The sequence below is a fragment of the Meleagris gallopavo genome, chromosome 29 (assembly GCF_905368555.1).
Source record: "Meleagris gallopavo chromosome 29, MGAL_WU_HG_1.1, whole genome shotgun sequence".
Classification (NCBI taxonomy): domain Eukaryota; kingdom Metazoa; phylum Chordata; class Aves; order Galliformes; family Phasianidae; genus Meleagris; species Meleagris gallopavo.
Genome location: NC_139432.1, coordinates 908,982 through 921,735, shown reverse-complemented (window position 1 = coordinate 921,735; position 12,754 = coordinate 908,982). Strand labels below are relative to the sequence as shown.

Here is a 12,754-nt window from a genome sequence, read left to right as displayed (position 1 = left end):
CCTGCGGTATGGGGGGATGGGCATCCCAGTGAGCCCCTGGGACAGGGGAGCAGGGGACAAGAGGACGAAGGGGATAAATGGGACCCTGGGAATGAGCATCTCAGTGACCCCATGGGACGTTACCAGGGGACAAGAGGACAACAGGGATAAATGGGACCAGGGGAACGAGCATCTCAGTGACCCCATGGGACAGGGAACCAGGGAACGAGGGGACAAGAGGACAAGGGAGATAAATGGGATCAGGGGAATAAGCATCCACATGACCCCAAGGGACAGGGGACCAGGGGACAAATGGGACACAAAGACAAGAGGGACAAATGGGACCGGGGGAATGAGCATATGAGTGACCCCATGGGACAGGGGGACGTGTGGATGAGGGGAAGGAGCATCCACATGTTCCCATAGGACAGAGGAGCAGGGGATAAGGGAAACAAATAGGACCAGGGAAATGAGCTCCCAGTGACACCAGGGGATGAGGGGGACAAGCGGAACCGGGAGAGAGAGCATCCCAATGACCCTATGGGACAAGGGACCAGGGGGACACAGTGACCAGGGAGACAGATGGGACCAGAAGAGTGAGTTCTGTCCGGCCCTGGATGTGTGAGGATGCGTCAGATGTGAGCGTGCAGCTCTGCCCAGCCTCGTGCTGCTCACCCAGCCCCACAGAAAGGCAGAACCCCACTGATTTTCCAATCCTTTATTGTAAATAAATCTGTGACATTGCAGGAGGCGTTGTGGGGTCCGGGCAGACGCAGCCGGTGACCCCCAGCACGGGTGAAGCAGGCACGCGAGCAGGAGGTGAGGTGTGCTGCGGGGCCCTGGGGTCAGCTCACCCCATCCCTGGGCCATCCCCCAGTCCTGGTGGCACTGCGGGGCCGTACAGCATTAAAATCATTAAGAAAAAAAAATATTTATATTTATATATATATATTTATATATATGTTCACGTCCCCAGAACCGGTGACGAGTGTTGGGACAGGGACATGGGGCTCCCACGGGGACGGCGGTGTCCTCTCGCAGGCACTGCAGCTGTGGGGACATTGTGGTGACAGATTGAGGGATGGGGGATTGGACCCCCATACACCACTGTGCTGCCCGGCTCCCCACAGCCCATCGCCGTGGGGCTGCCGTGTCATATGGGGACACGACCACAGCTGAGTTTGGGGACATCCCATCCTGCTGCCACCTCCACCCTATGGTCCTGGGACTGCCACTCGTGGTCACCCCATGCAGGCAGCCCTGGGGACACCTCCTGTCCCACAGCTGACCCCATAGCAGGAGACACATATGGGGGGACACCGCCACCCCACCGTGGGTGTGGGGTCCCTGCTGTGCTGTGTGTCATCGTGGGGCTGCGGTGGGCCCTAAGTGCTCCGTGGTGGTGTGGGATGGATGGCATGGGGTGATGTGGGGCCGCGGGGACAGGGGTGACACGTGCCACCCCCTTGTCCTGAGGGTGACACACAGGACACATGAAGTACCATGGGGACCAGGGGGGCAGAAGAACGAGCATCCCAGTGACCCCAGGGGACAAGGGACAAGGGGAACAAGGGGACAAATGGGATCAGGGGAATGAGCATCCCAGTGACTCCAAGGGACAAGGGACAAGGGAACAAGGGGACACAGGGTGACACTCCCCTGGGGTCACCCTGCCCCCCAGCCCCATAGGGTGGCCCTGATGCCGTTGGTGTCCCCATTTTGGGGTGTACGAAAGAGGATGATGGATGGGGAATGTCCTTGACCCAGAGCCTGGCACCCGTGGGTGTGGGACCCCACTGGTGGGGACGTGAGATGAGGGGGGACGGGGATGGCCTCCAGGCCCTGCTCTGGGGACATGGAGGGGACAACTGGCCTGGTACTGGGGGGTACTGGGGCATACTGGCCTGATACAGGGGGTGCAGCCCCCAGAGCTGGAAGATGTTGACATGGAGTGAGGAGGGGTTCTGACCCCCTCCCCCTCCCAGGGCCATGTGGGGTTGGGGGTCCTGTTGTGGCCCCCCGGGTACATTCATGGCGGTGCAGTGACCCCAACCCCAGAAGGGGCCCGGGGGTTCCGGACATTCGTGGCGGTGCAGTGGGGTCGGGGGGATCCCCCCGTGCTCTCCTCCCTCCTCGGGTGGACCAGCTCAGGCCCCCCCGGACCTGCAACACAGAAGTGAGGAGCGCTTTAGTGCAGGGGGGTGACACGAGGTATGGGATGGGGGGACACGGGGGACACCAAGCCCCAAAGAGCCCCCCCCCGCCCCACTGGGCTCTTTGGGGTGGGCACAGAGATGGAGACAGCACGGGGGCAGCCGGACAGACAGTGACACGGACAGACGGGCGGCGGTTCCGGCCCGGGGGGGTCACCGCTGCCGCCGGACGGTGATGGTGACGAGGAGACGACGGGGTGGGGGGTTACACTCCCTGCTGCGCCGGGTCGTACCTTCCGCGGCGGATGTTCCTGGGGACAGGGGGGAGAGGACGGCCGTGTCAGTGTCCCCAGTGTCCCTCTGAGCCCCTTGACCCCCAGGGGACAAGGAGGACAAATAGGACCAAGGCGGTGAGGATCCCCACGATCTCATGGGACAAAGGAATAAGAAGGACAAAGGGGACTGGGGAATGAGCGTCCCAATGACCCCCGGGGACAAGGGAGGTGGGGACATGGGGTCAAGGGGGACAAGTCGGATCGGGGGAATGACATCTCCATGACCACAGGGGACAAGGGACCAGGGGACAGTGGGGACAAATGGGACTGGGCAAATAACGTCCCACTGGGCCTGGGGGGCAAGGAGACACGGTGATGAGGGGGACAAATGGGACCAGGGCAATGAGCATCCCAGTGACCCTGTGGGACAAGGGGACATGAAGACAAGGGGATAAATGGGACCAGGGGAATGAGCATCCTGATGACCCTGCTTACTTGAATCCCCATCCCGTGCCACCAAGGACGATGGCAGCCACCAGTACGGCCCCGGCGATGGACCCGATGATGATGTTGGTGCCACTGGGACCTGGGACGGGAGGACAGGGACATCCGTCAGAGCTGACACGGCCGTGGGTGCACGGGGAGCAGGGACAGCACCACGTGCCCCCAGCAGACCCTTGTAGCGCTCCGTCTCCCCCGTGGGTTTGGGTTCAGGAATGGGGTCGTAGACGCTGCAGTCCTTCCCCGTCCACTCGGGCTGACAGATGCACTTCCCCTCATTGCTGCACACCTACGAGGGATGGCATCGCCCCTTGATGTCACCCTGTGTTGTCACTCGGTGCTGCCCAGCCCCGTCCTCACGCCTCACCCCGTGCTCAAAGCAGATCTTCCCATCCCCGCTGCCGGGGCAGGAGCTGAAGTTGAAGGCGGTGACCGGAAGGCATTTGTGGTCGAGGCACAGCATGGCAGGGCCGCACGGCGTGCCGTCCTCCACGTAGCTCAGCTCTGAGCCATCCGCCAGCTGCACGTGGCCGCCCCTGCAAGGTGGCAGTGGGGTGACGTGGGGATGCCACCAGGTCCATGCCCCTATCCCCAAAGGGGTGGCAAGGGGACACCGCCATGTCCCTGTCCTCATATCCCGTGGGGTGACGTGGGGACACAACTATGTCCCAGTGCTCAGGGTGGTGACACAATGAAGGGGTGACAAAGGGACCCTGCTGTGTCCATGTCCCCATGTCCCCGTCCCCAAGGGTGACACACAGACCCCACTGCGTCCATGTCCACAAAGGAGTGACACAGGAACCACATTGTGTGCATTGTCCCCATCCTGCAGGGACCCTGCCGTGTCCTTGTCCCATCTCCCAGGGAGTGACGTGCCAAGAAGATGACACGGGGACAGAAGGACCTTCCCATGTCCCTAGGGCTGTGGCACAGGGGCTCCACCACATCTCCACCCAGTGAGATGACACAGGGACACTGCCGAGTCCATTCCCCAAGAGGGTGACGCAAGGACCCAACCATCTCCATGGCCCCCAGGGGGTAACACAGGACCTCGCTGCCCCCTTCTCCCTGTCCCCACTGGGGTGACACAGAGACCCCGCTGTCCTTATCCCCCAGTGTCCACACCCTTGTCCCAAAGCGTGACCCAGGACCCCACTGTGCTCACGTCCCCGTCCCTAAGGAGGTGACACAAGCACACCACCATGTCCCCAGTGGGGTGACGTGGGGTCCCTCCTGTGCCCACGTCCCCAAAGGGGTGACACCGTGTCCCCGTCCCCGAGGCGGCGGCCCCCACCTGCAGTCCACGTAGCGGTTCTGATGGAAGAAAGTGGTGGTGGCCACCTCCCCGCTCAGCTCGCCCAGCCGCGGCGTCCCCGAGATGTTGGCGCACAGCAGGAACCCGCACAGCACGTCCCTGCCAGCAGCGGGGCGGTGACACCGGGTGACACCGGGAGGGGACGTGGGGCGGGGTGCTCAGTGGGGTCACTCACTGCTTGTTGCACTGCGTCCACCCCGCGCCCTCGCGCCCGCAGTTGCCCCTCTCGGTGCCCTCCACGTTGAGTTTCTCGTAGCAGAAGCGCTCCGCAGAGCCTGCAGTGAGCGGCGTCACCCGCTGTCCCCGATGCGGGGATGTGGGTGTGGGGTCTGGGCACTCACCGCGGCCCCATAGCGCGTTGCACTGCCGGTCCCGGGTTTTACAGCGCCCACCGTAGCAGCGGCCCTGGGAGTGGTTATAGGGTCATGATTGGCACCCGTGGGAGCGAGAATAGGGGCAGGGTGGCACCCAGGGGAGTGGTTATAGAGATGTGGTGGCACCCATGGGAGCAATGATAGGGTCAGGGTGGCACCCATGGGAGTAGGAACAGGGTCATGGTTGGTACTCATGGAAGTAGTTGTAGGGTCATGGCTGGCACCCATGGGAATGGTTGTAGAGTCATGGTGGCACCCTTGAGAATGGGTATAGGGTCATGGTGGCACCAATGGGAGCAAGGATAGGGTCACGCTTGGCACCCGTGGGAGTGGTTATGAGGTCATGGTGGCACCCATGGGAATAGCAATAGGGTCATGGTTGTTACCCATGGAAGCAGTTACAGGGTCATGGCTGGTATCTGTGAGAGTGGTTATAGGGTCATGGTGGCACCCATGGGAGTGAGAATAGGGTCATGGTTGGTACCCATGGAAGTGATTATAAAGTCACGTTGGCACCCATGGAAGCAGGGGTAGGGTCGTGGTGGCACCCATGGGATTAGGAACAGGGTGATGGTTGGTACCCATGGAGGCAGTTATAGGGTTATAGGGTTGGCAACCATGGGAGCATGGCACCCACAAGCACTGTGATCCCATGGATGCGCCGTACCTATGGTGCCACTCACCTGCTCATTGTCACAGAAGTACCCGTCCAGTTTGTGGAGGTTGGGGGGACACTGGGGGCAGGAGAGGACACTTGGGACCCCACTGTACCCCACTGACCCTTTTGTGCCCCCATAGTCCTACTGTGACTCTACTGTGCCCCTACGACCCCACAGTACCACCACAGTCACACTGTGTCCCCATTGACCCCACTGTGTCCCCAGTGACCCCACTACGTCCCCCGTGGCCCTACTGTGCCCCAATGACCCCACTGTGACTCCCAAAGCCCCACTGCACACCCAGTGACTGCACTGTGCCCCCACGACCCCACTGTGCCCCCAGTGACCCCACAGTGCCCCAGTGACCCCTCTCACCTGGCTGGAGTCCCCAGTGCATGTCTCAGGGATGTCACACTTCATTCACCGCCTCCCGGCAGGACACACCACGTGGCTCATACTGGGGGACAAATCCCACATCAGGACCGGACCCCACACACCTCCCAGCGCCCCACACCGCGCCCCATAGCACCTTGCATCCCTTACAGCACAGCCCGTCGCTGCACATGGCGTCGTGTGTCAGCGTGCACTTCTTGCAGCAGTTCCCTCCGCTCCTGGCACACTCCTGTGGGGCGGCACGGTGCTCAGCCCCACCCCGGCCCCATAGCTGCCCCCCATGGCCCTGATCCCGCTCACCGTCTGCGATCCGCAGTCGCACTCCTCTCCTGCCTCCACAAACCCATTGCCGCACTCTGGTGGGTCCAGGAGCTGTGGGGAAGGGCTGTGGGGTTGTTCCTTCCAACCCAACCATGACCCCAAGGGACTTCCCACCCCATTGGTGCCCATTGGCCCCATTGATGCCCCAGGGACTCCCTACCCCATTGATGCTTGTTGGCCCACTGATGCCTCAGAGAATCCCCATCCCACTGATATGTTGGCCCCACCGATGGTCCAGAGACTCCTCCACCTCATTTATGACTGTTGGCCCCGCTGGCCCCACCAGGGACTCCCCACCCCATTGATGTCTGTTGGCCCTATTGATGCCCATTGGCCCCATTGATGCCCATTGGCTCCATTGATGCCCCAGGGACCCCCCACCCCACTGATGTCTGTTGGCCCCATTGATGCCCCAGAGACTCCTCAACCCATTGATGCCCCGTTGGCCTCACTGACACCCCAGGGACCCCCCGCCCCATTGATGCCTATTGGACTGTTGATGCCCTAGGGAGCCCCCGCCCCACTGATGCCCCGTTACCTTGAGGGGTTTGTTGAAGAGGCAGCTGCCACCGCCGTCCTGCAGGAATTGGTTGTACTCATCAATGCTGCAGCGGGAGAACTTCCGTGGGAGGTAGTACCTATGGGGGGACGTGGTGACATCGGGCGGCTGCCATCGCCCCACGGATGGCACCTCCAGGGGTGGCCATGTGCCACGTGGGGGCAGCGCCCACCCCGTATCCCAGTGACCTCCCTGTGCCCCCATTGACCCCGCCGTATTCCCACAGCCCTGCTGTTCCCCAGTGACACCACTATTCCCCCACTGACCTCACTGTGCCCCTACAACCCTGCTGTGCCACCATAGCCTCACTGTGCCTCACCGACCCCGCTGTGCCCCCCGCCATCCAGCTGTGCCCCAATGACCCCACTGATCCCACAGTGCTCCCAATAACCCCTTTGTGCACACATGGCCCCCTGTGCTCCCAATGACCCCACTGTGCCCTCCACCACCCCACTGTGGGAGCACCACACGGGTGGCACCTCTTGGGGTGGTCGTGTGCCACGTGGGGACAGCGCTCACCCCGTGTCCTCCATGATGCAGCCCAGCCACGCATCAGGGCAGCGGCAGTCCCCTATGGGATGGCAGAGCACTGCGGTGCCAGGGAGGGGACATTGTCCCCATGGGTGCCACCCCTGTCCCCATTGCTACCTGCTGATGCGCGGTGCTTGTTCCACATCATGCCCACATTCTGCCCCAACGTCTGCGCCAGTGTCACCGCCATGGCCGCCATGTTGCCATACTGCAATGGGGGCAGACAGTCATTATGGGATCTCCAGTGGGAACAACGTTGTCACCATGGGGTCCCATGCCTGCCATTCATTCTACACCCACATCACCCACCTCGTTGACCCCACCAGCACGCCCGGCTGAGCAGATACCCCCAACGAAGGCGGTACCACTGCGGCTGCTCTGGAAGGTGCGTCCCCTACAAGGGATGGGCCAAATGGGGACGTGGGCATGTGGCCATGGGCTGGGCTCCTGACCCCATGCTCACGAGAAGAGGTGGATGGCGTCGCTGTGCTCCTCGCGCCGGTGCCGCATGAACTCGTTGAGTGTCCCCATTGAGTCCTCCTCCATGCGGATGCGGTCCCCTGCAGCCCACGTCTCCATGGCCACCAGCACGATGCGGGTGTTGAGCTGCTCCTTGTAGATCTGCAATAGCATGACCATGGGGTGCTATGGGGCACAGTGGGGCACAACGTGCCGCGGGGATGGCAATGGGGTACAGCATTCCATATGGATGGCAGTGGGGCACAGCGTGCCATGGGGATGGCAGTGGGGCATGATGGGGTACAATGGGGCACAACGACAGTGGGGATGGCAGTGGGGCTCTGTGGATGACGATGGACTCAATGTGCCATGGGGCGCAATGGGGCAAAGTGCACAGTGGGGATGGCAGTGGGGCACAACGCGCCATGGGAGCAGCACCACAAAAGGCACCACGCTCAGCACCCTATAGATGGACCCGCAGTCCCCACCCCATGGATGGACCCACCCTCACCATGTCAGCCAGGTTGACCACAGACTTGGCGAAGTTGCTGGTGAGCACCACGGACCTGCGGAGCTGTAGGAACTTTGGGGAGCAGGGGGTGGGCGGCCGCCCCATTGCCATCCCTCTGCCCCACATCCCTACCAGCTGATGGTCGTTCACCACGGCCAGCTCAATGTACTTGGTCTCACTGTGCACTGTGTGCTGTGCCCGACGCACCTGCGGGTGGGGAAGGAGGTGGGCAGTTGCCCATGGGGGTGTATGGGGCAAGGAGTGGAGTTTGGGAGTTTCTGGCCCCATTTCATGGCTCCTGTTCCCAGCCTCATGTCTCCAAATCCATGCTGCTGTTACCATCCCCATTCCCCTGTCCCCAGTCCCACATCCTCTGTACCCAACCTCTGTAACCAACACCGTATCCCTGTCCCCAGCCCTGTGTTCTTGTTCCTGTTCCCTAGTCCATACCTTTGTCCCCAACCCTGTGCCCATGTCTCCAGCCCTGTACCCCTGTCCCCAGCCCCATGCTCATGTCCTATCCGTGTTCCCACCACTAACCTGCCTCCGCCGCCGCCGCAGCCTGGCTGAGCTGCCTGAGCCAGTCTGCCCCACGGCACCCAGCATGCAGCCTGCAGGGAATGGGGACAGTGGGACTGGGGCACTGGGCACACTGGGGATGCCAGACAGTGCCAAAGCATGGTGCTCACCTGGCAGGGCACAGCTTGGGGTGCGCTGGATGAGATGTGGCTGGAGACCCTATTGCAGGGAGAGTCACCAAGACCCGTGTCCCTATGTCCCCAAGGCCACGTCCCCCTTAGTGGGAAAACTGAGGCAGGGTGAAGGTCCCCACTCACCTCCGCGTGCTCGGTGCCTGCTTGGGGCTCAATCAGAAATACATCCCGTCCATCTGAGAAGACCCCACTGCAAGGGAAGCCCCAGGAGGTTCTGTCCACAACCCTGCTCTGTGAGCACAGTTCTGACCCGGGGTTGGGGTCGGTACTCACTGCAGCCCCTGGCAGCTGGAGAGCGCTGCGAAGGAGCGGGGCCACCCGCGAACCCGGCCCTGGTAGTAGCAGTGCTCGCCTGTGCCCTAAGAGAGGGGACAGGGCTGAGGCCACGGGGCACTGCTGCATGGCACAACATGGCTCAACATGGCACAACACAACATGGCACAACATGGCACGACATGGCACAACACAACATGGCACGACATGGCACAACACAACATGGCACGACATGGCACAACATGGCACAACACAACATGGCACACATGGCACAACGGCACAACACAACATGGCACGACATGGCACAACACAACATGGCACGACATGGCACACACACATGGCATGCACACATGGCACACATGGCACACATGGCACAATGACACAACATGGCACAACATGGCACAACACAACATGGCACGACATGGCACAAAACGGCACAACACAGCATGGCACGACATGGCACAACACAACATGGCACAACATGGCACAACACAACATGGCACAACATGGCACAACATGGCACGACATGGCACAACACAACATGGCACGACATGGCACAACACAACATGGCACAACATGGCACAACATGGCACAACATGGCACGACATGGCACAACACAACATGGCACAACATGGCACAACATGGCACAACATGGCACAACACAACATGGCACAACACCGCACAACATGGCACGACATGGCACAACACAACATGGCACAACATGGCACAATACAACATGGCACGACATGGCACAACACAACATGGCACGACATGGCACAACACAACATGGCACAACACGGCACAACATGGCACAACATGGCACAACATGGCATGGCACAGCACAGCACAACTTTGTATAATACACCACAACGTGGCACAAGCATGACGTGGCATGGCACAACACGGCTCGGCATGGCACAACACAACATGGCACAAGATGACAAAGCAGAGTGTGATATGGTACAACATGGCACAACATGGCTTGGCACGGCACAGCATGGCATAACATGGCACAACACGGGGCAACATGGCACAACATGGGGCAACATGGCAGAACACAGCACAGCATGGCACAGCACAGCACATCATGGCACAACATGGCACGGCATGGTATGGCATGGCACAGCACAGTCTGGCATGGCACAGTCTGGCATGGCACAGTCTGGCATGCACGTCTCACGTGCTGCTGCTGTTCTGTCCTACACCGAGGTGCCGCTCCACATAGTGCGAGGCGAGGAGGTGGCTGTGGGGACAGCAGTGGGGTGAGGACAGTGGGGGCCGCCCTGCCACCCTCACCCCACTGTGCGCCATGAGCCACACATCAGCCATTGGGAGCCCAACCCAAAGGGACACCGAGATGCCACCGCCTCTGTGCCCCGTCCTCATTGAGAAGGGCTCCCACCCTGCCCCATAGCGACCCCCCACAACAGGGGTCACCCCACACTCACTGGTTGAGCTCCAGGTCCAGGATGAAGGCTGAGCCAAAGGCACGCACCATGAAGCTGACCTGCGCCAGATGCACCCCCTGCAAGAGAGTGGGGTCGGCGTTGGGTGCACGGGGCCACCCCAAAGCGTGGCTCGGCGGCACGTGGCACAGCACCGGATCTGTCTCCCCAGCGTCGAGTGAGGGCCATTCATTATTCATGAGCCGTGTACTCACACGTGCGCCTCCAGAGCTGAGCTTTAATGGGAACCCATTAGGGTGATGGGAACGCGCTGCACTTACGGGGCCGCCTCCCGCTCCAGACTCATTCCGGACCCTGGTGTCCAGCTGATGCTTCAGGACCTCTCCACCTGCGCTGTGTCCCACCAACCTGCTGGGGTGGGTGACCTCGGCCAGTGCCTGTCCCTCCAGCCAGCCGGTCTGCGGGAGCCTCTGCTGCGGGGTGCTGGTCTGTGGGGTGGCACCTGCGGGGCCTGCGGGCCGGGAGTGGTGGTTGGTGGTGGGACCCGTGGGGTGGGTGCCCCAAGGTCAGCAGTTGGGTCCTCCACGGTCAAGAGCTGGGTGCCCCATGGACAGGGGTTGGGTTCCACACAGATATGGGCTGAGTGCCCCATGGTCAAGGATTGGGTGTCCCACAGAGCGCGTTGGGTGCCCCTTGGTTAAGGCCATAGGGCCCCGATGGACGTGGAGGAACCGTGATGGGGATACATCCTGGGGGGACCAAGGAGACGGAGAGGCAGCACCAGGGATGTATCTGAGGTTGTGGGGACCTGGTAGACATGGTGGGGATTCAATGGGGACATGCTCTAGGGGGGACCTGAGGCCATGGGGACAGAGAAGGGCTTCAATGGGGATGTTTTTGGGAGGATTCAAGGCCGTGCTGTGTCCCCAAAGGGACAGCTGAGGGACGCAGAGGGGCTGTGATGGGGACATGTCCTGGGTAGACCTGATGCTGTGGGGACCGGGGAAGCATGAGGGGGCTGCAATAGGGACATATCCTGTGGGACCCAAGGCCACGCTGCATGCCAAGGAACACCTGGGGAGCATGGAGGGGCTGTGATGGGGACGTGTTCTGTGAGGATCCAAAGCCACAGGAACCTGGGGATCTGGGGGACATGGAGGGGACACAATGTCCTGGAAGGGAGCTGAGGTCATGGGCACCTGGGGCACTGCAATGGGGATCTGCAGTCCCAAAGGGACACCTGGGGACTCAGGGTACACAGAGGGGCTGCGATAGGGACCTAAGGCCTGCTACATACATGCAAAGGGGACACCTGGGGACCTGGGGACATGGAAAGGCTGAAATGTGGACACGTCCTGGGGGTCCCGAAGTGATGGGAACACGGAGGGGCTGCGATGGGGACATATCCTGGGGGACCCAAGGCCGTGCTGCAGCACGAAAGGGACACCTGGGGACCGGGGACACGGAGGGGCCCCGGTGAGGACGGGTCCCGTGGGGGTCCCGAGGCCGTGGGGACGCGGAGGGGCTGCGACGGGGCCGCGTCCCGGGGCGGGGGCACAGCATCGTGGCTCTGCGTGCCAGGGGACGCCCAGGGGACACAGGGGAACACAGACGGGGGCGGCGCGGTGCGGTACCGCCGCATCCAAACACCGCAGCGGCGGGGCCGGAGCGTCCGGGGGGGTTCCGAAGGAGACCGGGATGGACCGGAGGGGATCGGGAGGGGACCGGGAGGACCTACCTGCTCTCGGGGTCAGCGATAGCAGCGCGGCCAGCAGCCACCCCCAGCCCCGCAGCGCGCTCATCGCTCCCGCATCATCCGCCCCTCCGCCCCCCGGGGCCGGGGATGGAGCGGTGCGGAGCGGAGCGGTGCGGAGGGGCCGCCCCCACCACCCGCACAGCGCTGCACCGCACCGTCCCCGTCCGCAGCACCGCCCCTCCCCCCCCCCACCTCTTCTCCCCTCCCCCGGCGGCTGCGGATGCGGCGGTGCAGCGGAGCCGCCCCCGGCCGTAATGGGGTGCCCCACTTTTAGGGGATGCTGCGGGGAAACGCACCATTTTGGGGTGGTTTGGGGGTAAACGACGGATTCCCGCTGATCCCGCAGCGGTGCGGGGCCCCAGGGGATGAAGAGGGGGTGCAGACGGGGTCCTGAGCCCATGCGATGAAATCCGAACGCAAACCCACCCAGAAATACAGTTGGTGCAGGTCATCCCACCCACCTCAGCGCCCCCAGCCCAGGTACCTGAGTGACCCCCTCTCCCCCCCCCCGGCCCGCCGAACCCAGGATCGAGGGCAGCCGTGCATCCCATGGAGCAGAGCACTGCAATCCCCTGC

The 12,754-nt window shown here is 62.2% G+C and overlaps 1 protein-coding gene across 1 annotated transcript; it reads right to left on the bottom strand.

The window, feature by feature from the left end:
• Nucleotides 1–910: 910 nt before the first annotated feature.
• ADAM11 (ADAM metallopeptidase domain 11) lies at nucleotides 911–12,375 on the bottom strand. The gene is given in 27 exon segments (XM_085210897.1): nucleotides 911–2,443; nucleotides 2,903–2,993; nucleotides 3,083–3,197; nucleotides 3,276–3,444; nucleotides 4,203–4,322; nucleotides 4,399–4,498; nucleotides 4,565–4,628; nucleotides 5,281–5,331; nucleotides 5,632–5,670; nucleotides 5,672–5,713; nucleotides 5,786–5,878; nucleotides 5,950–6,021; nucleotides 6,509–6,608; nucleotides 7,049–7,100; nucleotides 7,178–7,268; nucleotides 7,370–7,454; nucleotides 7,524–7,681; nucleotides 8,031–8,102; nucleotides 8,163–8,237; nucleotides 8,571–8,641; nucleotides 8,720–8,768; nucleotides 8,867–8,933; nucleotides 9,017–9,103; nucleotides 10,197–10,259; nucleotides 10,465–10,541; nucleotides 10,743–10,933; nucleotides 12,161–12,375. Coding segments are annotated over 27 exon segments (2,304 nt in total). The 5' UTR covers nucleotides 12,225–12,375; the 3' UTR covers nucleotides 911–2,397.
• Between the last annotated feature and the right edge of the window lie 379 nt (nucleotides 12,376–12,754).